The sequence below is a fragment of the Sceloporus occidentalis genome, unplaced genomic scaffold (genome assembly GCF_023333645.1).
Source record: "Sceloporus occidentalis isolate IW3139 unplaced genomic scaffold, rSceOcc1.0.p SCAF_72, whole genome shotgun sequence".
In the NCBI taxonomy this organism is placed as follows: domain Eukaryota; kingdom Metazoa; phylum Chordata; class Lepidosauria; order Squamata; family Phrynosomatidae; genus Sceloporus; species Sceloporus occidentalis.
In genome coordinates this window covers 4,596,706-4,621,839 of record NW_028317052.1, presented here as the reverse complement: position 1 = coordinate 4,621,839, position 25,134 = coordinate 4,596,706, and the positions used below count along the sequence as shown (strand labels likewise).

General features: G+C 38.7%; 1 protein-coding gene across 1 annotated transcript; it reads right to left on the bottom strand.

Moving 5' to 3' along the window:
- Positions 1 to 1,975: 1,975 nt before the first annotated feature.
- On the bottom strand, positions 1,976 to 3,340 carry RTN4RL1 (reticulon 4 receptor like 1; the record flags this gene model as incomplete). Its single annotated transcript, XM_089494442.1, has 1 exon — positions 1,976 to 3,340. A coding segment is annotated over one exon (1,365 nt), but the record flags the coding sequence as incomplete, so codon positions are not given.
- Positions 3,341 to 25,134: the final 21,794 nt, after the last annotated feature.

Genomic DNA, 25,134 nt, shown 5'->3' with positions numbered 1-25,134 from the left:
TTGTCACATCAAAATTGTGTGGAAAAAAAGCAGACAGACTATTTTATACCCAAGGCTATTTTTTATTTTAGTTTATTTCAGTGTTCTCTTCTGGTCACACACATTTTCCAACAAGGAAATTACATTTTTTTTCTGTGTGTATGCACAGAACTTACCCGTCTGCTATCTATATCTGATTAACACTGCTACTGTTCACTGGCAGAAGGGTAATCTCTCAGTGCATGCACTCCAGTTTTTGATCCATCACAGGGAAAGATTGTTTGCCTAAGGTTTTATTGACTTATTTGTTTATTTAGGGCTGCCTGGTGTCTGGATTGGTAGAACTGAAGTGCAAACATGTGAGAGACCACGTAGCTGACGGCACTGGCCTTGTTGTAGAGCTAATCCCGACACAACTATACCAACATGAATTTTCATTAACCTGTCTTCAAAAACTTAATGGAAGAGAACTTAGAACATTTCTTGGTATTATATAGGCACACATCCATCGTAATGTAGCATTTCCCAGTATTCTTGTATGTATTCATAATGCTTGTCTCCTGGGCCTTTTCCTAGGTTCCTGTAGACCACCCAGATAATGAATTTGTCTGAATTGTATTTATTAAGGCTTTTGTGTCAGGATAAGCTCTCCAGAACTGTTGCCTTTGAGAATTAACGGTGAATACCTTTAGTCCAGCTATAAGGATCACACTAAGCTAACACTGGTGGGAGTAAGCTCTTTCTCTCCCTACTGTAGGATCTCAAGATCATTTTACGACACCCCCCTTTCACCTTCTGCTCCCTTGGGGGAACTGATCTCTATGGGTGTGTATTAATTATGGTCTACTATAATTCATACTTCTTACTTAATTTATACTTCATTTATATTCTGATTGCCTCTGCCTTAGTATACTGGAATATCCATTATCTACATTATCTATTGATACAGCAGTGTTTCTCAATCCATGTTCTCTGTAATATGGCCTAGTTTTCTTGCAGAGCATGGTCTGTAGTAAACCCTGGGTGGTTCTTGTAGCACTGTGTCATGCCCACCTCTGTGGCAGCCTGAAACAATAGGGTATATATCTAAGCAGAGATGAAAATGTATTTGAAGCCGAAAGCCAATAATGTCTATTTGCTATAAATCTGACGGCACAATTGATTTGTATGTATGTTTCTTAAGTTATGGGTTTTTTTCTTCAGAAATAGCCATAGAAACATTTCTAGACACACTTATGGATAGTTAGGACGTAACGGAGAAGGTAAAAGGACTGCTGTGCCTTTAAATATCTATGTGATACATATACAAAATAAACAGGCTGCCTGTAGTAATAACTTCTCTATTTTATTCGAACAAGTCCTATCATATATTTGCAACCTTCCTTTGGTAGCATGGCAGCTGAGCCCTGCTATATAGAGTAAATATGCCTGAGTATTTCAGGAATTGTAGATTGTCTTATGAGCAGCATTGGCCAAAAGACCAATAATATCTGGACAGGCTTACAGAGCCAATATGTGTCCCTTTGATGACACCACTTACACAATGTCACACATATGTGTAGGAGGCCGAGAACTAATAACGTTTGTAGTTTTTTTCCAACAATTATCTTCAATCTCTTAAAATAGGGACAAACAATATAAAAAAAAAAACCAAGAAGGATTGATAAGAACGCCCCATTTTGCATCTCTGGTTGTCAACAGGAATGGATAAGGTGTATTTTCGTCAATGTTTTCGAAAAGATATTGCCCTTTTGTACATGCAAGTTGAGGCTGCATGTGGTTGGCTTGTGATAATGCTTTCCCTAACATTCCTTATCTCCTCTTGTATCCAGTTTATAATTAATAATCCATAGACACAAGGCAGGAGAACGCCTGTAGCCACTTTTCATTCTGCCTCCATGTCAAATCCTCCATACACAGATAAAGAAGAATAACAAAAAGAAATGCTGGTCCTTTGGGAAGTGGTGGCAGTGGCTGGAAGTCCTTCCACAGAAGATCAGCGCACAATGACAGCTAACACCAGGAGGAAGAGCAGCAAGGATACCCTTACCCCATCACATCCATTGCCCGCTGCCTGCTGCACTCCACTGGGTATCCTGATTGGGGTCCTCTTTGTACATTTAGTCTTTCTCTTTGTGGAAACAGTGGGCATTGTGCCAAAATTGAATTTGTGATGATAATCTGGCACATAATCCTGGAGATCATGCATATTCTTACTAGTTGAGGGTTTTGGGATCCGATTTCTGTTCTTGTGACTTGTACAGTTCTTTCCTGGCTTTCTAGAACCTGGACGTGGATCAGGAAGAGCAGCCGGTTCATTTTGGTGGAGACCAAGGTCAAGGTCTTTCCCTTTCTCCTTGGAAGAATGGTGAGAGTGGTGGTGTTTGGGTGCTATCTGATGCGTGGTACTGAATGTATGTGTCTTAATCTGATGAAGAGATTCTGAGTTTGAACAGTGCATAAAGTCCTCTGCTCTGAGATGTTTTAGGTCTCTACCTTCCATTTCATCTGGGGATTCACATATAACATTTGAACTAGATCCCCTAAATCGACGTAACCATTCCCAAAGAGATCTAGCCTTGCAGCCACAGTCCCAAGGATTACCATTAAGCCTAAGAAACTCCAGGGCAGTAAGGTGTACCAAGCACTCCCCTTGGAGTTCTGAAAGGCTATTGTTAAAAAGGAAAAGTGTTGTTAGCCGTTTGAGGTCATGAAATGCGTATTTGTGAACCCACTGGAGCTGGTTCTGATGAATGAGAAGACGGTCCAGGTTGACCAGCCCTCTGAAGGTGTTCTGATGGAGACTCCAGAGCTTGTTTCCATGGAGAAAAAGATGACTCAAGTTGACTAAATCTATAAAAATGTCATCTTGGAGAAACTCTATATGGTTGTCTTGTAGGTAAAGGAACTGCAAGCTATGTAGGCCACTGAATATCCCACTGGGCAAGGAACTGAGGCCACATTTGTATAGGTACAATGCATGAAGCCTGGACAAACCTTGGAAAGTCTCTGATGACAGAGACCTTAAATACCGATTGTCCCCAAGGTCTAGCTCTTCAAGGTTGTCGAATCCTTCAAATGTAGCTGGGTCTACAAAAGTAATATTATTTGAGTAGAGCCAGAGTGTGACCAAGGATGGACTGAAGTGACCTCTAAGGAGCATGGTAATCTGATTGTTCTGCAGAAATATCCTCTCACTGGTCTCTGGGATCCCCTCTGGTATGGCTCCAAAGTTGTGGGCTTGACAACTTACAGTCATTGGTGAAGGAAAACATACACAATTTATGGGGCATGATGATATGAAAGGCAACTGCAATCCAAATAATATGAAAAAGAGATCCAGGTGACGTCCTAAAAGACACAAAAACAAATATTAGTTATAATATGATACAGAAATACTTCATCAATCAATTTATCTGTTTTTGTCCTCAAGTACTTCCGCCATTTACATGTTTTCTGTCTATCCTTACATGAACACCATGTAAATATTTCTGTGTATGCATAGCATATATTATATACTGTATCTAAGACAAGACCAAGGACTGATTGAGGTTTGAGTTTCTAAAGCAGGAAAAAAACACACAGACCAGATGGACTGAACGCTTCTTATCTATCATAAAACTCTATGTTTCTTTAAGAACTGGTTGGTTAACATATGTCAGCCAAATTCAACATGTCCTCGAAAACGAATGCTACCTAGGTATATTAATGATCTTAAGTTCAGGTATAATATCAGTATATAGTATCAGGAAAGTGAGCTTGTAATTCTATTGAACAATAAGATGGTCAGGAAACTATGGCTCCTTACCTTTGCCTCTATACTTTATACAGTAGGGAAGCCATAGTGAGTATGTCTCGTGCAATGCTACTTCTGAGTTCCATGGCAGAATTCTCTGCATTAAAATGGCCCTAATCAGTTGCCTTGTTACAATATAGTTATTCTCCTCTTTACATGAGTGGGTATTGTTAGGAAACCAATACAAGCACAATTTAAAATAGGGTTACGATAACATTCCTTTGTGACTTACTAAAAACTGACAGTCCATGTTATTTTATTTTTTGCGGTATAATCAGCTGTGAAGATACAAACAAAAGCTTTTCTGATAACCCTTTAAATGAAAGACGAATGTTTGATTATAAGAATAAAAATAGGTGTAATACTTTAAACACAGGAGACTACAGAGGGTACAGAATATGGCAGCCAGTTGGCCATAGATCCCAGTGAAAGACAAAATCTAGCAACCTCTGTACAGAGTCTTATGATGGACGTATGAATGTAATCTACACAAAAACAAATATATATATATATATATATATATAAAAGAAAACGTGAATAAGTGAATTCTATAAAGATTAGTTGCATTGGATTTTATTTTGTTGATGCTAATTTGTGCATCCCAGCTGGGGTCCAATAACTTTTTTGGGGTATTTTGCCAGTCGTTATTTTGAAGCACCTCTGTTGCTATAACATATCTTAAGTGTCTGAACAATCCTGTTGCCAAGCAAAATCTTTGCAAACTCGCTATATTCCCACATTTTTGACAATGTGATCCTGATTTACAAATACAGCCGATTGCCTCGAAATGGCAAACCATGTGGAACTAATGCATTTAATATTAAAGGGATAGATTGAAAGGTTTGTACTGCTGGGATCTTGTTGCTGTTAGAATGACGTTCACATCAGGATTGTAAGTGTAAGAGTGGCGCTGTGACTCCCTAAGCACTTTTATTCATGTTGGGCGGATTTACTGAAAAAAACCTAAAGTTATTTAAAGCACAGCTTCATGTTTAATTAAAATCACCTCTGGTCATGACCTCCTTATTTAATTTACACTATCTAGGCTCTTGACTTCTCTTTTTTTTCTAAACGTAAATAAATATATTTGTGCTTTATTTCTTTAGTACTTGGACAATTTGGAAAAAATACTATTTTACAAAATGATAGCATCTGGTTTTGTCCACCCATATTACTAGCTTATTATGTGTTTTTTTGTAACTGTATTGAAATATCATAATATATGAAACAAAAAACAAACATTGTTTCAGTGCAATTTCTATCTGAAACAGTTCATAATTTTACATGAGAACAACGACCTCCTTCTTATATAATGAATCTCAAGCTATTCCTGTTACAGGTTATGACAGCGGTTGGGTTTTTCAATCAGCAGCACCTGAGAACAGTCACTGAATCCAAAATAATCTGCCTTTCTCCAGGGTGAATAGTAAGTGAGCTGCCTATACTTAAAATTCACGATCAATTTATTGCTATTTATTTTTCTGACACTCAAGAGTCTATCCACTTGTGTTACACCAGTCCCATTAGCTTGGAACAATCTCGGAAACACAAAACGGGGTCTTGTGAATTAAAATTCTGAAAGGCCTGGCCTTTGAAAAAAGATTCCTATAAAATATACCATGTGAAGTATAGCATCATCAGAAAAATTAGGAAATGCCCAGTGGTGCCCAATGTCGTCTCACACATACGTTTTTTGTGCTGTGGTCCTGTCAAATGTGCGGCTGCATACACGTGGCAACGCAATGTGAAAGTGTAACAGCATAACATGTGTCCTTCTGCTGTATACACTTGGCCTCCTTTCATTGGCCGCTACAGCTGATTTTAATCCCCCGTCTAACTCATTTTAGTTATTAAACTATTGTTAGATTTTACTGCACCAGTTGTGGTTTTTCATCTGTATTACGGACCCTAAGAAGACACCAAGGTCTTATTGATGAGCTGTATTTAAAGCCAAGTTTGTGAGTGCATTTCACACATCATTAATTATTCTTTTGATCCGAATTTACTACACTATTATTTGTATTTTTTGTTTTCTCCACATGTTCATGCGCCCCTCTCTCGTTATGTTGATTCTTTGAACACTTGTGAGGAGTGTTATTTGGGAGCAGCAGAACGTGTAGGGTATATATATATATTATTTTTTTTTCCACACATCTACACGTCAAGGTGGTTTCTTTGTTTACTATCATTTTATTTTTCTCCTCCTATGGCAAGTAGGTTGTCTTACATTATATTCCAATGCGTTGATAAAAAGGTTCTACCCTATTGTCATTGTCAGTCGATTAAGATCGATCATTAACGGCATCACTTTTTAAGTTTAAGCTTCCATGTCATAGGGGGCCAGGTAGAATGTAAAAATACCTCCTATCTATGAATCCCAGGTTAAATGACAAACAATCCCCCCGGCTCCTTAACATGTATAATAGCTAAGTGATTTCGGCGCAAGTTTTGAAGAGAGGTCTTAGAACCGTAGCAACCATTTGAAGCGTTTTATCTACAAGAACATTGTGTGGCGACTACGGTAATAAAGAATAATTTTTAATACACAACCTTCTTGCCATACAAAGACCAACATGTCTAGAAATATGTAGAGATGATATAAATCAAAGAGGACTCAAATTCAAACAGGTGACTACTAACATTCCATCACTGTGATGAAATGTGCCTTTTACATTAATTCATTCAGAAATCACGCTTAATTTATGGATGCTAAACTAGGAGCCTACATTAAATCACAATCACTCTCTATGTATGTACGTAATTAATTCATATGTTAAAGATTATTAAATTGCCTGGTATGTTTTCCACTTGTCAGTGCCAAGCTGGAAGCCACGCAGCAGAACTGGAGTCCTAACATATGGAGGTGCAGAGCTGCAGAGGCTGTCTGCCCCAGAGTGACTACTGGAAAGCAGTCCTGGCTGTCAAATTAACCCTTTGAAAGGACAACAGTTTGCTTGCATACACCCAGGAGACAAATGTCACCACATTTTCAAAATCAAAAATAAAATTTGCTGGAGAAAATGTGCTGTTGAAGTGCATTCCAGAAGACGGGGTAAGCCGATAAGATGGAAATACTGATATACACTTTTCGGCTAACCTTTGTCATTCCACTTGTTTTGGCAAGCTAACCAAAGGAGACGTGACTAGGACATGTAATGTTGGGATAGCAGGGATAAGCCTTTACTGGTTTTGGCAACAGCACCAGACAAATTGCGGCACGGTTGCCCTTTGATGTCAACTGGACTTGACCACTACAACTGTGAGATGTAATATTCTACAGACACGGCTTACTGAAATATGTCCTCCATGCAATTAGCAAGATATTTGCCAAGTTCTGGCATGAGCAAAAATGTCATCTTTGAATTTCATCTTGTTACATACAGCAGAGAAAAGTTTTGTATAGGCTACCTACTAATATGGATGAACAAAGCTACCTACTTATATGGATGAATAAAATACCTTTATGACTACATGAGTAACATAACAATGAAATGGCATACACCAATAACAAAACTCACAATAGAGAATTATTAGCAGCCAATGCAGATTTCGAATAAATACACAAACATATTCTTGTCTGGACTGAACTAAATTAAATCACTAGGGTTTAATTTGAATAGTTTGATGTAATGTTGCATGCATGAACACTTATTTAACTAATTTCCAAACAATCCAATTGTTAAACAAAATATTGTATAAAATCGAACAGCTTTCCAAAATAGAATTAGTGTTTAAAATATATGATAAGTATGCGGTTTTATGCTTACAGAACTTAATGCATGGGCTAAATCCCATAGTGTACAAACTATGTGGATTCAGTTTTTCCATTATTAGTATTCAGTCTGACTTGTGCTCCAACTGAGTAATTAGACCAGCTAAATGTCTCCAAGTAACTCAGAGCTAAAGACCAACAGCCACTAGTGCAATGTATTCTCCTGCATATCACTACAAATATATAAGGTTAGGTGTTTTCATGCTTTTAGGAAAAGGTAATTTAGAATTTTGACAACAGATTTCCTACTTAATGATTCTCCACTCCTTTACTAGGGATAAGGAACCAAGAATTGACCTTCTTTTATTTTACTACACACTGTCAGGATGGATACAGGTATATGTTTGTTGAATCTAAATATACTAATTTTGCTAAACCCTTGTAAGTCAAGGGGAGCTTATGTAGTAATATTCTGATTTTCGAAAATCTACATGTTAATATTCTTTTGCTATAAGTATGTGGTTCGAGTGGATTAGCTGCCCTGATCTCTGTATTTCTGAACATTGCATGGATTAAACAAGCCATCCTTAGTGTTCAAGAGCTGTATGTGACTCCCAATCCACAGGCTGAGTATCACTGCTTGAAAGTATTTGATTGTACCAGTCACGGATGCTTCATTTTCCTCTCTGCTGGCTCTGTCTCCTGTTACACTCTAGTATTCTGAACTCAAGTGCTAAAGCTGCATTAAGGAATAAAAGGCACTTCATGGTTTGTATGCAATCGATGTTCCCCTGCATATTACCCTGGATAAAGTGTTGTATTGCCAGGACAATCAGCAGCTTCCTCTTAGATCGGTGCTTCTCTAAATTCATGCCGTATGGAATGGCTACTGTTTGTTAGCATATCATACATACCTCCTGTATTATTACTCAGTCATAACCTGATTAAAATTTGGCAGCGGACTAGATATACCAACAGAGGAGCGCAGCAGATTGTGAACATTATGACACTCTGGAGTCAGACAGCAATCAGGTTAAAATAGCCCAGGAGGATACAACATGCAATGAAATGCTATTTCTAGTGTATTATTCTTTTGTTAGAATCTCAAATTGAAAGAATATAAAATTATATGTTTAAAAAAGTAAAGTGGAAGACCTCTTTTAAAATGCAGGGTGGTTTTAACAATATCCAAACAATGACATCCTCTCTTTGCTGGAATTGGTAGAAGGGGGAAATGTTAAACACCTTAGACATCTTGTTAATGATTTAGTGCAAACACTACATTTTAATGTACGATTCTTCATAACAACATGTGGACAGTATTTTATTATTTATGGACAATCAGGGTCGCCTTTGGACATAAAGGGTGTCTGGGCAAGCTATAAGCAATAAGATATCATATCACAGCAGGTATTACATCAGCTGTGAGGAAGGAAACATGTTGAGGTCTTCTCAGACAGACCTTCACCGGATTATGGCCTCTATTAAAGGAGGACCAAGCCACAGCTTGACCCCTTTATTAGGCCTGGCCCGATATCACAAATATATCACAGATGACAATGTGGACACTTTTCATTGATGTGAAGGTGGTGGTGATACAAAGGAGGAACAAAAATGAAACATTAACAGACTTTAAGAAGTGGATGTATTTATTTAAGTAGTGCGTAATCATCTACTAGGTACATGGGGCATGGTCCAATGAACCCAGAGGTTAGAAACCCAAACAAAATGAAACATGTGATGATGTTTATTTATTTTTTGTTGGAGACACCAGTGGTCTTCATGGTTAGGATTGCCAACCAACTAAGCACAGATCATAACTCTACCTTCTGGACCAGCAGGAAACAAGGTGTGTTCACTAAACGGGCAGTTTTCCAGACTAGCTTAACATTTGAGCTGGCTCTGCATAATGAATTATTCAATCAGTGAGTTACCTTTCAAGAACTCCCCCCATGTAAAAATGCGTCATGCAAGGCCAGCTTCTCCCTTAGTGCAAGAGATATCCATTGTGGTTTGCATAGTGAAGTTGATGAGTTAAAATATGTAGGTAATATGCAAACCATCATGCAATGGGACATCTTTTTAAGGTCAACAGTCCTCACTTTTGTGAGGTTGTTCAGGGGCCCTTGCATACTTTGTGTGTATCGGCATAAGTCAAATATATCTTGTGCCTAGAAATAAGAAGATACACTGGTTTATACAGAGGTCCCTACTTAAGAATTAGAATACTATTGTTCAATTAATTAGTTATACTACCCCTTTAAACCTTCCCTTATTCAAATAAAACTATCCACTTGTCAGTCACTAATGTAACAACGTTTCTGACAATAACTTTGGGGTATACATCATCATTTTATGTATCCATTTCTCTGTTGTCTCCCTGCTTATTGTTCCCTAAGACTCCACTCTGTAATGTATCTAATAATCTAAGAACTCAAAGGCTCATGAACACTTATTAGATTTGATTTGAACAGTAAAAGAGATATTATTGAATAATTGTCAGGCTTCATGGCGTTAGTACAATTTGAGATCAATAGCTTTGATAGCCAGACCACCACAGAATAATCAAAACATTCATGTAAGCAGCAGGGCTGAATATTCATGTTGATCCAATAAAAGATATGATACTACATTTATCAGATAAACTGCATCTTTTTCCACTCTGAATTGCTTGCAGTATCTGACTTTAGGCACACGTCCAATACAATTTAAGCTTTTATGTTATGACTACATGGGAAGATTCGGTTAATGGCGAACAAAAGCAAAAGCCAGATGAATAATGTTCTTTTTAAATATAATTATGTTTGTACGAACAAGGGAACCTGGTCTTTATGGGTTGCCAAGGCTTCTTGGTGCACAAACTGGCACCAACGTTATGCCGTTATTTAGCACCAGACATGCAAGGAGCTTGTTATAATATCAATGGCATGTTTGTGTAAAATGTGGCCATAATGCCCAGTGAGCTATTGGACTTGAGTATATATGCAGAATCCATATGCTTTCCCTATTTGGCAGGAGTGTTTGCAGACTCCCTGAATCAGCGAAAGGATGGCCCTGTTCACTTATATACAAACTAGAACCGTAACACACACTAAAACATTACAACTCACTCCTTGAATACGTATCACACATCAGTCCCCTTTACACACAACACCTCACTCCCTCTCATCTATCACACATCACTCCCATCACACCTATCAACCACACATCGCTCCCATCTCATCTCACTTCACTTTTACCTGACCTTCTTTACAGTTGCTCCCACAATGTGCAAGCAGCCACAATATTACTGCTAGGTTATGTAACATTGTGTTACGTGACCTATGTTCCCACCTCAAGCAGCTGGTCCAATCAGATTCACCCTGTTTGAAGAATTTTAGGACCAGCATGGGGGGCACCCATAGCGGGTGCTGATTTAGAGAAATGTACCATGAAGTAAAGTTTGTGACTGAAACCATGGTGATATCAGTGTCAAGTTGGAATCAATTATATTGTTGTATTGTAAACTATAAAAAGCATCTGTTATGGATTCAAAAGGGAAAATACGATTATTTGTAAACTGATAACTCCCAGGAGAACAGGAAGCATTATACAGAACATAATTATTTGTAAACCCTCAGAAACAATGTAACTGACTCGGGATAATCCTCTTAATCTTTTTCTTTCAGGTTGTTACAGCTCACAAACTTCCAAAACAAAATGCTTGCCTGTAAAGTACTGTGCAAAGGTTTTAGGCATGTCTGAATACATGCTGTGATGTGAAAATGCTTCCAAAAAAAGAAACGCTAATAGTTTATTTTCATCATTTAGTGAATTACAAAGTGAGTGAACAAAAGGAAAATCTAAATAAAATCAATACTTGGTCTGACCACCTTTTGCCTTCAAAATAGGATCAATTCTAGGTACACTTGCACACAGTTTTTTAACAAACTCGGCAGGTAAGTTATTCCAAAGATTTTGGAGAACTAACCACAGTTCTTCTGTGGATTTAGGAAGCCTCTGTTACTTCTCTTTCTTCATATAATCCGAGACATACTAGATGTTGAGGCCAGGGCTCTGTGGGTGCCATGTCATCCCTTTCAGGATTCTTTGTTTTTCGTAGTTCTTAATGACTGGTTGCATTTGGGGTCATTGTCATGTCGTAGAATATGTTTGGGGCCAGTCAGATGACTCCCTGATCGTATTACGTGGTGGATAAGTTTCTGCCTGTACTTCTCGGCATTAAAGAAATGCAGCCTCAAACTTGCAAGGAACATCCTCCATGCTTCACTGTTGCCTGCAAATACTCATTCTTGTACCGCCAGCCCTTCGCCAAGCAAATTTTCTTATGCTACTGCCAAATATATAAAGTTTTGACTCAGCAGCCCAGAGCTGCTGCCATTTTTCTCCACCCCAGTTCCTGTGTTTTCGTAAATAACTGCTTAGCCTTTTTTCAAATTGGAGGTATGGCTTTTTGGCCACAAATCTTCCATGAAGACCACTCCTGACGAAACTTCTCCAAGCAGTAGATGGGTGTACCAGGGTCCCACGGTTTCCTGCCAATGCTGAGCTGAAGGCACTGCTGGACATCTTCTGATTGTGAAGGGAAGTAAGCATGATGTGTCTTCGATCTGCTGCACTTTCTGCAAGTTTCCGTGGCCAACCTCTGCGTCTATGGTCCTTGACACCGTTTGTGTTTCTTCAAAATTTGACAGACCACCTGCAAACCCCTGTCTGCCTTGAAATTTCTGCCTGAGAGAGATCTTGCTGATGCAGTATAACTACCTTGTGTCTTGTTGCTGAACTCAGTCTTGCCATGGCGTTTTTTGACATCCAACTCTCTTCAGCAACCTCCCCAAGTTCTGTTTCATTTAATAATTGTTTCAGCCTACATAATAAATTGATGATTAGCACCTGCTTGGTATAATTAATACCTAACTATGCTTGTGCTTCACATTAGATAAACCAGTAACACTACTGGTTTTCAGTGTTGTCAGCCTAGGTAGGATGACAACCAGTTACATTTTAAGGACAACCTGCCAATGCTTTCAGTCTGTACTAAAATTCACACCACATCAAACAGACAATAAATATCTAATTTATTGTATCTACTTTTCTAAAGTGAAAACAGATACGTTTTACATACATTTATAAAGAACCCCCTTCATCAATGACTCATCAGAAGTTACATTGAAAAGTACCATTTCATTTATAAATTAGTTGTTTATATACTGATTCATAAAGCAACAGTGTATTCAGCTGTACACTACAATGGAACATATGAAACAGCACTGAGCTATGAGAAAAAACAAGTTGTGTTAAACATAATGGTATGGAACTGCTTTTTTTTCGATTGTGTGACATATGGATAAACAGATTGTTGCATATGATGCAGAATGTTTCAGGCATGGTCGATTAAATTTTCAGTAAAGACATGTATATACCAGACATCAAATTTATGCCCACAAATACATTCGCATTTATTTGTTTGGAATAAGTTCAGAGATCGGAAATTTCTGGCACCCAGGTTCCCATGGACATCAGCTTGTAAATTTTATGTAGACATAGGTCTCCCACCGTGTGCACCCAGGCATGTAGATGAGTAGGGATAATGGGCCGTTCTGTTCTGTGCCGGTAATAAATCTACCACAAGGAACTGAATACTAATCATTGCATAGATTACAATGAAAAAAATAGATCAAAAACTGTTTTTTTTATTGATTTATATAGCTCCATCATATTCTGCAGAGCTGTACAGTGGGTAAGCAGGACGCAACATGTGTATCACATAACAATCTCAACTTATAGAAACAAAATGGTAAGGGAGGCACTGAACAAACAAGCTTAAGATCTAGAAAGTGATATATTTTACCTCTGTTAATGAATCTGGCATAATAAATCTCAGTTTTTTTAATATAATTTTCCATTGTGGTATTGATATTAAATTACTTGTGATAGATTTACCTCTGACATTAAATCAAGCTCAACATATCCTGACATTTAAAGGTGCCACAGGTTAAATATGTTTGAGTGTGAGTCACCCAGTTTATCAAAAGAGGAAATATACATATTAAACGGTAAGATCCTAAATTTACCAGTTACAAATCTATAACTGATGGAGACAAAATATAAACATTAAAATGAGACCACCAGCAACTGAAATTAAGCCAACAATACCCATACCCTGCTGGTCCATTGTTAAACATTGTGTATTACCCATGATGTCTCACAACATATAACCAGGTAAGTGCTATATCATCTAAATCCTTTTACTTTTCTCCTCAATGCCCCTCTGTGGCTTAAAAAGTCCATTAAAGGGTGTATAGCAGTCTGACCTTAAACTAGAAGACCTCCGAGCAAATTCCCCTTAAGTGATGTCAGGCCGGCAGAGCAGTGCAGAGGGAACAAATTAGGCAGCCCTAGTACAGGGCCGTAGCTAGCTCCTTTTGCGCCTGAGGCAAGAATGGAAAATTGTGCCCCCCAGCTATTTTTTTAGAGAGGTTATTTTATTTACACTGTCCTCACACATGACTGCCCATAAACACAAATATACACATACACTGCCCTTACACATGACTGCCTTTACACACCAGCTTACACACACATATATACATACACTGCCCTTACACACTGCCTTTATACACACCTGCCCATCAACACGCATATACACATACACAGCCCTTACACACGTGTCCATAAAAATGCAGACACACATACACTGCCCTTACACATACATGCCCATAAACACACATATACACAAACACTGCCGCTACACACACATGGCTATAAACACACTTACACACACATAAGCTTACATGCACACTGCCCATACACATACACACACTGCCCATACACACACACACTAGCTTATAAACACACACATATACACAGCCCTTACACCCCTTTCTCCCCATCTCGTACTTTTCTCATCCTCTATCACCTTCTAGCTTCCATCCTGATGCAGGGAGCAGGGAGCCGAGGTCTGAAGTGGCAGACCTCACGCTCCCTAATGTTGGGCTGGTTAGAGGCGGATTGTGACCTTCCCAACCAGCCCTGCTCATCGGGCGCGCACTGCCCATTTAACAGCACCTTTAAGTCTATAAGGTCTAGGCTACAGAATGCCAACCTAGTTCTGTTGAAGTGAATGGAAGCTCTGCTTGGCATGAATCTGAGCAACTCCGAATAAGTTGGGACCAAACTGTGAAATGCTTTAACTACATAACGCTGTAGGTAAAATTTAAGAATTAATGAATAAGCCTTTTTGTTGGTGACAAGCCCAAAAGGAGTTTGGCAAGTACACAAAAACACAAAATTGAGACGCTGTACGTGTAGATAAGTGACTCTATAATAGAGCTCAGTGTCATAATGGGTAATCAGCACGGAGGCGTGTAAATGATAAAGCATTTTAATTGTTTGTGATTCTTCTTCCGCAAGGTGTGAGAAATAAAAGGACATGTCTAATTGAGTGTGAACACAAACACACAAGAAAAACCAGAGAATGAAAAAAATAAACTTATTTGGGGAAAAACAAAGGAATGTGCTTGAAACCTCAGTAAAAATCCAGTTTGCAAGTAAAAAAAGATAAATATATTCCCCACTAAAGTATCTGGGAAAAGAAAAGAACTATAAATAGTTTAGCCTAATATTTATTGTTCTTGCAGATCAATAAATGCCTTATAGATTGTTTTAATGGATATAAATCTTGCTTTATGTATTTATTTTGTCTGTGCTTTTAAAATGAGTGACAAAATGTATCCATTGTTATAAGCATGTATTTCAAGGTATATTCCAGCCTTCATAAATGGATTTTGCACACATTTACCATGGAATAGTAGCATTATTTTTGTTTTCAGGGATTTGTATGGTAATTGAATTATGCAGAATTGCATGGAAATTAGTGCTGTTCTATATAATGTATTTTCAGAGGTATCCCCAGTTAAAAGGACCACCATTTCCTTCCTCGAGTAATATCAAAGGAGTATCATTAGATTTCTTATAAATATATCCTCAGTGTGCAAATCCTACCTGAAAATGCCTTGATTAAAAAAGTGTATCTTGTATACAGGCCGGACTGGGGACGACTAAGGTGAGCAGTGGCCACCAAACAACGCGAGTGCAGCTGCCAGGTAAATAAGCATGGCTGCATGTTATGTTTTTAGATTCCCACAGTGTGTGGCAGAGCATATGCAGCCATCGGCTCCAGTTGGATGGTAGCATGCATTACATCATGTATGTTTCACCCAGCTTTCCTGAGAACATGAACATTGGTCAAACAAGCTGGCATCTGGGACATTAGTCCTGTATTCAGGACTGTCCTGGCAAATTCACTATTATTCACTACTACTATTCACTATTACCATTCACTACTCTTTCAGTGTGTTTGGTCAACATGACAAACAACAAATCACAAAAAGATTCTGTAATATATCAACAACTTTAGGACCACAGGTTTCTTAGTAAGTATGCCATACAAACTGGAAACCTACAAATTCCACTTCAGAGTTCATGACAAGCGCAGCACGTCAATATGTAGAACTCATACACAGATTAGTCGGTTGAATTATGTAAGTGTATGATTTATACATAATACTGGGCTGCATTGGACAAAGATTTGCCTGAGGCATATAAAATTCAAAGGTGTTAAGTTAAATAATAAATGGCCGAGTTGGAAACGTCTGGGTTTACATCTTTAATACACAGTGGTTGTAAAACCACAAAGTGCTCTTGTGCATTATTTCCAAAGGGATCATTCATAATGCATTCTTTTAATGTTCTTTAGGGGAAATATGGTAACCAAAGGACCCCAATCTGTGGAAGTGTTTCTTAAAATATCCTCTTGTGATAACAAAATAGCCACCTAAGTTAAATGAAATATTCACTATTGCTAATGAAACAGCCAGCTGTGCTAATGCAAGTACCGCCTGATCCTCATCATGTTGGTACCGGATATTGCAATGCTTTGTATATATTATGATAGATTGTAAGCTCACAAGAGCAAGGTCCTCTCCTCCTTCTGTACCATTATGTTTTAATATGTGTTAATATTTTTGTAATTGTAAATGGAACTTGTTAAATATTTCCATTGTCTCCTATTGTTACAGCACAATTGAATCTGCAGGTATATATATATATATATATATATATATATATATATATATATATATATGTGATTATATGTGCATTTGGACAATAACTACAATACTTGAAAAAAGCCTGTCAACCATACAGTACATACAAATACCTAACAGATTATTACAGCACAGATAAAGTAGTTAGAGTTATATATATATATAGTTACATTTTCATTGCAAACTATAGTTAGCAGTTTCTTTTCTCTCACATACCTCGAGCAATTCAAGAACATAGAAAACTAATCCAGATGAATGACAGAACAAGATCGTATTGATTTTAATGCTGTGTTATTCTTAACCATGAATATCAAAGACATTCAGTCTGCTCTAATCAATAGCCTGTATTCCTTTATATGAAGAATTTGTATTATTTATTTTGTTGGCACACAAATTCTCAGGTTGTGATGCCATGTAACAGGTACCAGGCACTATACAGCCTTCATGACAAAATTGAAGCCAAAAGAGTCCATAGCAGATTTGATAGCAGTGGAATAAAATAAATTTAAACTCTTTGGTGGGCATACACACAACATACATGTATATATACACTAGGACACATGACTATTACAATAACAGGGACTTTTATGACATTGCATTCTAAATACATAGATATTAACATGTAGTCGTCCCCCTTTGCAGCTATATCATAGCTATATGTTAATATTTTCCAGCAGAGCATTTGTGAGGTCAGGCACTGATGTTGGAAACCTTGTGACCCCAGATGCCTTGGCACATAAATGAGTACAGCCGGTATCCCACACCATAACTATTAGACCTTTGGATTTATTACTGGTGTTACCGAGGTTAGCAGGAACAGGATAGCGCTTGGTGAGAGGCTCATTATACACATTGGTGGGGTTGTCCGCTGGATAATCACAGGCACACGCTATAGTCTTACACCAGCCAGCTAGACTATTACAGTGTGTCACTCCATGTATCAAGCAGATAGCCATACTCTACAGCATTTGATTGGCTCCAGGAGCAGTGATTATGGTAAGTGGTAGTCACAAAGGGTACTGGTCCACTGGCCGTTTGCCCAGAGGGTAACACAGGTTAGCATATTTCATTTTTCAGCTAGGTACGTACGGTATATTTATATTTTTATAAAACGAACAGGCAACAAAAAAACCCCATCAATTTTGGGACAATTTGGAGCAACCACCTTGAATCGCACAGACCCTTTATGCAGGTTACGTAAAAATGTATCCTTTTGACCCAGGATTTCTTCAGTTTTGCCTAGATAAATATGGTCCTATGTGTCCTTAGACAGCTAATGTGTAAAATCCTTTTTTAGGGATTTTTACATACAATCTATGACTTGTATTGATGCAGGCTACAGTTCCCCTTATGTTGAGTTGAATATGTTGGGTGATATATTCCACAACCTCGGGAGTATCAGCGGTTGCCAGGGTTATTATTATGACAATTTAACGAAACAAAATATTCATAGCCCCTTTGATACAGAGAATTAAAATTGTGCTGCTACTGTTCTGTTTTGTCAAAGAAAGCCCCCTAATCTCATATGCCCACTTGGGATATGTGACCTTTAGTCAAACGAATTGCAGGTGCAGTTCAGCGTGAAGTTTGGGTCCCGTGAAAGAGAGCTTGGTCGTCTACTAGAATGCGTGACTGCACCTTTTTTGCATAGTTTAATCTTGGCAGAGATTTGCTAGGAAAGATAGAGGTGTCTCGGGGGGCATGTGTGAATACATTGAAACAACGCAGCCCTCCCCTTTATAGGGATCCTAGAAAAATCAATATGTTCCTAGCTCTCTCAGCCCACCTTCCACATCCTAATTAGCACTAGAGTTCCTGCAAAGGCAAAAGTGCGGCTTTTGTGTGTCCCTTAGCAATTTAGTGATCTGATTTAACTGATACTGAAGTGTCTTATTGTCATGGCAGTCACGTGCCATTTCAACACATATGATATGTCAGTTGCTAGAGATATGGTAAACGCTGCTGAATCTCTGGATCAATAAACGTACGCATTTTAAATGTATGTATGAGGATTCAGATAATCAAACATGTGCTGGTTCAATAAAACTGAGAATAATATTTATCATATTCGAGTTTCGTATGTAAAGAGCTACTATTAACTTATGTGCTTCAAGCATTTAACAGATAATGGAAACTCAGAAAGATTAGCCAAATTGCATCTGTACACAAGGGCCATGCGCTGAACATGATCAAGAAACATTAGATCTACGTGTTTATACTAAAAACATATAATTATTCCAGAATCTAAAAACACTCACATACTGAGGGTGGGTATGGATGTGGCAGTTTGGGCTGTTTCTTGCTCGTGAGCAAATGTGCGTGCTCTCTGCAATTTTCTGATTTTATATCAATAATTTAAGTAAAATAAAGAGAGCTGCCTTCTGAAAAAAAAATCATAACTTTTTGCACATGCGCATGGCTGATAATCACCAGCAAATACACATGCACTTTATTAGACCCCCTACAGGAGACCCTCAAAATATCCATTTGCCTGGACACCAATCCAGGAGACCCTCAGAATATCCATTTGCCTGGACACCAACCCAGGAGACCCTCAGAATATCCATTTGCCTGGACACCAACCCAGGAGACCCTCAGAATATCCATTTGCCTGGACACCAACCCAGGTGACCCTCAGAATATCCATTTGCCTGGACACGAACCTTATAGTTCCATCACTAAAGTCCAGACTACACATTCTAGAGAAAAACACAAACACCAACCCAAAATTATTTGTGCACTAAAATATCAAACTATACTTTGAAAATGTTGTTCTTGAGGTTACCTGCTTATAAAAAAAGGATGAATTTTTTACTGCGTAGATGAGATTCTTAGTGAAAATATGTAAGTGATAGGACGCATGTAGTTGTCATCTTACGACTGGGTCCATACTGGTATCCAACATTCAACATCTTTATTGACGGAAAGTGTGTTAAATGGAACCAAACTCAGTTATTATCTCCATGAACAAGCAGACTATAACATATCTCTCAAGTGTCAGTTTTTGCAGGACAGTCCAGATTTTCATGCCCTATCCTGCTGTCCTACTTTTGCCATGAGCTGGTTGAGGAGATCCTCTGATCAGCCCAGAGAGTTATAAAATCAAAGGGCAGACCTCCACCTTCCGCGTGATAACCTAACGATGCTCCGTAGTTGAATGCCGTAATTTGGCTTTTCAAACATGGTGGGGGCTCCTGCCCTGACTATGTCCCATATTATGTCTGGCTAATCTGGACCCTGGAATGTTGGGGGGTGCGTATGTGTGACTGGAAATAATATTAACATATTTTTATTATTATTATTATTATATTATTTGAATGTCACTGACATGCATTAATCTTTACATGGTATTTATGCTTTGATTATAGGGACTGTATTGATGTTTCTAACAATATTCTTTGTTATTCTATTTTACATTTTTATTCAATACTGCGTTTTGTTTACTTTATGTTGAGTACGCGTAACATAAATCTTTATTGTGCCTACAAGGTAGAGGTGCTCCAGTTATCAAAAGGGTCCTCGGGGTTCAAAGTGAGATCCTATGGTGCTTTCAGTATTACTAATGACTTTAGTAATAGTTTATTAGCAGGCGTCTGCATGTCTTTCATTTCATAATGAGTTTGCAAAACCTGCACCAGTGGCCAAACAAATGGGGTATAGCAAACCTTTAAGCCAATAAAGAACACAGAAATTAAAGCAATCATAAGTTCTCGTCTCTTGTTCTCTATGTATACATTTGTTATAGATATTGGGCAACAGATACTGAAATCCTTGCACAAAGTGTTTGAAAGCACAGTAGTGACACATCTGTGCTAATGGAGGCCACTCACCTCTCCCTCTAAATACAGGTAAACAGGACAGGGTTTTAAATGGGGACCAAGGGCCGGCCCTGCCATGAAGCAGAGTGGGGCAATTGTCCCAGGCGGCACTTTTGAAGCGGAGGAGAGAGAGGGGCGCCGAGTGGTTTTCGCTTATCAAGTTTTCAGTACCCACTCAGCGCCCCTCTCTCTCCTCTGCGAGCCCTCTAGCTCGGTTTCGGTGCCGGCTTGTAATGCTGAGCGCCGGAATATGACATCACTGCAGTGAAGCAGCGCGCACCGCGGCGGAGCAGGGAGACTCTGGATAGTAAGTGAAGTACAAAGGGAACGGGGGGTCGAATACAGTAGATAATAGGGAGGGGGGTAGATAATGAGAAGGTAGGGAGAGGAAGGGTAGATAATAAGAAGGTATGGAGAGGAAGGGTACATAATGAGCAGTGGCGTCGGCAGGGGCGTGATTTCAAACTTTGCCCCTGGCGGCACTATGTCTTAGGTGGGCCCTGTGGGGACCCAAAACATTTTGACCATGATGTACAACTGATCTGCACCTTCTGTTACATAAAATAACCACACACAATTTTTATGAGACATTTTGGATCCAGAGCGCGTGTAACAGTAAAATTGTGAGGCCCTGTCATTTATTATTATACCACCACTGACGGGGCTATCCTAAGGTACTCCTATGCAGCATATTTGCTCCATTATGAAACAAAATAGAACATCACCCCCCTCCCCCACACTCATTTTCATCATCCTCCTCTCGATTTTTACATAAGTTGAAAAACACAAATCTTTTGAGACAGATTCCAAAAGGTGACAAACTAAAAGAAGATAAGAAGATAAAGTAGGAATGTGGTTCATGAACCACATTCCTACTTTAGAGACCAGCGTTCTTTCCCACAGGGCTCCTCCACAAAACAGACTTTCCCTTCCAGTAGTCGAGAGCCAAACTCTAAGCGACTCTCACAAATTAAATGTGATGAAAAGAAAAAGCTGCACAGAACAGCTCTCCCTCCCCTGGGAAACTTATTTCACATCTTTCTGGTAAATCAGCACCTTAGATATAAGCATCTAGATCAAAACCGTTCTTTTCGCTTGTGAAAGTCTTCTGGCGAGAAAAGGGTTTGTGAGAACGGAGAGATTGGAAGAGGAGACACAAAAGCCCTTTTCAATAAAATGTCTGTGCAACACGAGATTGCATCCGCTGATAGCAGTGTGCTCATCCTGATCGGCATGTTATTGAAACGAGGAGAAAATGAATTAGTAATGATCAGACACTTTATTGCTGAATCTTCCCTCTGCACTGTCTGCTACCCACACATCAACAGTGGCCATCTCCAGCTCAATCCTAGACTTTAACGTACCGGGCCATCCGTCTATAAAATCCGAGAGAATCCGGTGGTTTGGCTATGTACACATCTTTCAGGACACAATGTAGCCCTGAGCGTATTTTTTCAGATATATATACATCAAATGTATGGCGCCAAACCTTTGCGGCTCACTAACTGCACAATCTTGTGTATTTCATTTTGGCAATGATAATGCCTCGGTATTTGAGGAATCTACATAACGGTGGAGAAGAGGAACACGTTATCCTATAGTTTGTTCTGATTCTTTTATGTGTGGATGCCTTACAATGACAATTTCCATTCAGGAGACCAAGACGTTTGGCCTGAAGCTGGTTGACTATTACATTGCTGGTAGCTCACATACTTTTTTCAGATATCATCTAAAAGGAAAGATTTGTTTATCTCCTTGCAGTCGAGCTATTACAGAAACACTGGATTCATTTCATTTCAAGTCAGCACCGTGGATGCCTTTGCCTGCTTTTAATTTTGTGCAGTATATTTGTAGCGGGAATACTTTTATAAAGAACTACATTGACTGTATTCATAACAGGAAACCTGGAGGAATGCAAATTAATGGAGAGCCAAGGAGGCTCAGTTGGCCCCGGTAAAAAAAAAAGTGAGAGAAAATAGTCTGGATTCAATGCCAGAAATACATCTATCACAAGTAACTGAATAGAGATGCTTGCTTAGAGCTTAATCAAAAAAAGTGACAAGCTAGTCCCCATTATTTTTTAATGAATGCTGGACTCCATGTTCCTCCTCTTCTGAGATTTCAGTAGACGTAGGCGCCACTGGTTCACCTCCCACTGATTTCAAGAGAAGCGCATGTGCAGGAAGCATACTGAGGTATTCTTCTTGTCTTCAGAATAGGCAGCATCGTAAAATGTGGCAGAATTCTAATTTTTTTAGCTCTTGTGACAAAAAATGCATGCAGGGATTTGCATACAAGGATTCAAAATGGACTCCAATATGCATTTTGCATACAAGTAAGGGTGGAATGTTACTTTACTGAATCTGGATCCAATATATCTCTATTTCCAGCTGTAGTTAATTATCAAATTTGGCATTGAATCTAACCCAATGAGTCGCTGCCTATAATGGGCCAATTCGGACAGCTGCACATGATATCTGCTCTCCAGAGAGTTCAACCAGAACCCAAAAAGAAGCATTATGGGGTCACCTGGGCTAGTGGATAATATCTCCACTAATCTTCACTCTTTGTCTGCTGGGATGTGTCTCTGGCGTGTTGACATGAAAAAGTAGAAGCACTCACATTCTTTTAAAGGTAGAGGATGATGAAAAGGTTTAGCATGCAGGGATTGTAGCCTAAAAGAGCTGCCGTATCAGATTTTGTCTATTCCTGGGGGAAGGTCAGACTTTGCAACTCCTGTGTTCTCTCCCCAGTGCTTAACAATGTCTTTATAAACTCAATGCCCTTTTATATCGGATGGATTCTTTGTCAAGGTGTACCTAATCTAGACAACTCACAATTAATGCCGCCCGAGTAGAATTTGGTATGATGAATGTTCACATTTTATTTCTTAATTAAACGATTAGGAGGTCAGGTTGTGTCCTTAACAATCTAAAACACTGGTAATTTGTCACAATCTCCCAATGTACTGAGTATAGATTACAAAAACATTACAATATAGGTGGCATTACAATTATTTGTGGTACTTGCAAGTTTATGGTTCTTTTATATTTCCTTGCAACCGAACACATGTAATCTGGGCTCTTGTGTAATATGGGCGCCGGACAACTCTTCGTGTTCGTCTTCGTGGGGAAAAAAATCTTTGTATTCCACGAATATTCGACCGTTCCTGTATTCGGGCAAATATTCGTGCACATTCTTCATGTCTGTTTTTTTCTTTGTTTTTTGTAGAAGGGGTTAATACGGGGTTTTAACTCCTGATGCCGAACTTGGCCTGGGGAGACCATTGGTCTCCACGCTCCAAGAGTTAAAGGTCTGTATGAGCGACTCTATTGGTTGCCGGCATGGAGCTCCTCTGCCATTGGTTGATGGCAGACAAGCTCCCTGCCTGTAACCAATAGAGATGCTCGTTCAGACTTTTAAAATCCGGAAATCCGTAGGTTCCCCGCCAGGAGTTAAAGGGCCATAAGAACGACTTTATCGGTCGCCGGCAGTGGCCAATAAAGTCGTTCGCATAGATAAGGTAGGCTAGATGGGGAAGGGACCAGGGAGATTAAGCGAAGACGAACACAAAGATTTTTTGTGTTGTGTGTCTTCGTCTACGTTTTGCCGCCGCCATGTTCGTATGTTTGGTATTCGGGCTGAACAAAGAAAACGCACCCTTCATGTTCAAAATAATACCATAAAACCATAATTAATCACAAATCAGGTATATGATTTTTCATTACACTACTTATTTTCACCTAACAAAAATCAGAGGCTTTTGCATGTACATAAGTACAATAATATAATAAAACATTTTGATGTTTTAGGACAGAAACCTTGTTTGCTGAACATATGCATTACTTCATTGAGAACAACATTGCCAATTTGGCAACTCCCATCACTCCAGCTTTCAGTGGCATCTCTCACAGTTCCATAGAAAATAGTAGTAGCCCAAGAATATCTTTCCTCTATCTTAGTACTGAGTTACTTTTTGGATATTAATATAAATGGCAAGCCCTGGACAAAAAAGATATAAAACTGTCTGAGAATGATGGGAGTCCTAATATCATTCATGGGTGCTACCTACCTAAGTGGAGCTTTGCAGGTACAGGAGGGTTTTAAAAAGTATGTCTGCTACAGGGTTAAGAATCCATTGCCAGCAGTAGTTTTAGTTAGGGATGGGCAACTTCGCACACCCCAGTTGTTAAGTCTCTTCTAGATATAAATAAATTGTCTGGGAGTGATTTGAGTTGTAGCCTATAACATCTAGCATGCCAGACTTTACCCATCCCTGTTGAAAATCTGTCTCGGAACAGGATCAATGTTGCAGCTATTCACTGATAATGTACATCCGTACATTTATTTTTATACTACACATTTAGTCTGTGTATCTTTCCCTGGGGTAGCAAAAAACAAATTAAGATTCTGGCTCCCGGGTAAACTTATCTGCATTTGCCAGCTTTTGCCAGAGATGCTGTTTGCCACAGCCGCTTTCCATAAGTAAAAAAAAAATAGCTGAACTACAAGTGTAATTTTTTTTTTTTTTATATTTATTACATGATGCATTCCATTTCTGCTATTGTTTTTCAGTCGCCTTTATATTGTACTATGAAACATGCAGTTTCTTTGGGAAAAATATGAATAATTGTAGTTTTTATTGTAGCATTGTAATAGATTGTAGATTGCTCGCAATTAATACTGAAAACCATAGCATTGCGGTTGATTTTTAAAAAATTG